Here is a 597-nt window from a genome sequence, read left to right as displayed (position 1 = left end):
GAGAGAGAGAGTCAATTACAGAAATAGACAGAGGCAGATAAAAAAATAAAAAAAAACTAACTACCTCAATAAAAAAAAAAAAAAATAATAACAAACCCCCAGTGTACGATAAAAAAAAAAAAAAAAAACGAAGGGGAATTTTAAAACAGCATACCTGAGAGTGAGCTTCTGCATTATTTCCATCACTCCTGAGGTCCTTGTAGAAACCAGAGTAATATGCCTCCAGTTTGTCCAACACCAGCGGCATGTCTGACCCGGATCCGTAACTTTCTGCAAACCGATGGGGAAATGGCTTTAAAACAGATATTTAAAGAAATCGGATGTTTTTCTTTTCGACAAATCGCTGATGTTTAAATGATGGAAAGTATTTGGAGACTTTCTTTCTCTAATTACAGCGTAAAACGTGGTTTTGCTGTTGTCTGAAATGCTTACAGTGTGTGTGAATACTCTTTAATATTAGAATGACTTCTTGTGTTGATGTCGATCAGTTAGCTAAGCTATCACTTTTTAGTGAAGTCAGTTAGCAAAGCTATCACTTTTAGTGAAGCTACAAAATGTGCGATATCATTTTAACAAGCTAGAGAAGAGAAGATAAAT

General features: G+C 34.8%; 1 protein-coding gene across 1 annotated transcript in view; it reads right to left on the bottom strand.

Moving 5' to 3' along the window:
- Nucleotides 1–597, bottom strand: part of LOC119588229 — a gene marked incomplete in the record, with an annotated part of 29,961 nt that overhangs the window by 3,655 nt on the left and 25,709 nt on the right. The window contains 1 exon segment of the mRNA XM_037936929.1: nt 80–270. Coding sequence (XP_037792857.1) covers nt 80–270 — 191 coding nt within the window.

The sequence above is a fragment of the Penaeus monodon genome, chromosome 23 (genome assembly GCF_015228065.2).
Source record: "Penaeus monodon isolate SGIC_2016 chromosome 23, NSTDA_Pmon_1, whole genome shotgun sequence".
Lineage (NCBI taxonomy): Eukaryota > Metazoa > Arthropoda > Malacostraca > Decapoda > Penaeidae > Penaeus > Penaeus monodon.
Note: the sequence above shows the minus strand (reverse complement) of the source record. Positions and strands in the feature narration are given on the sequence as shown.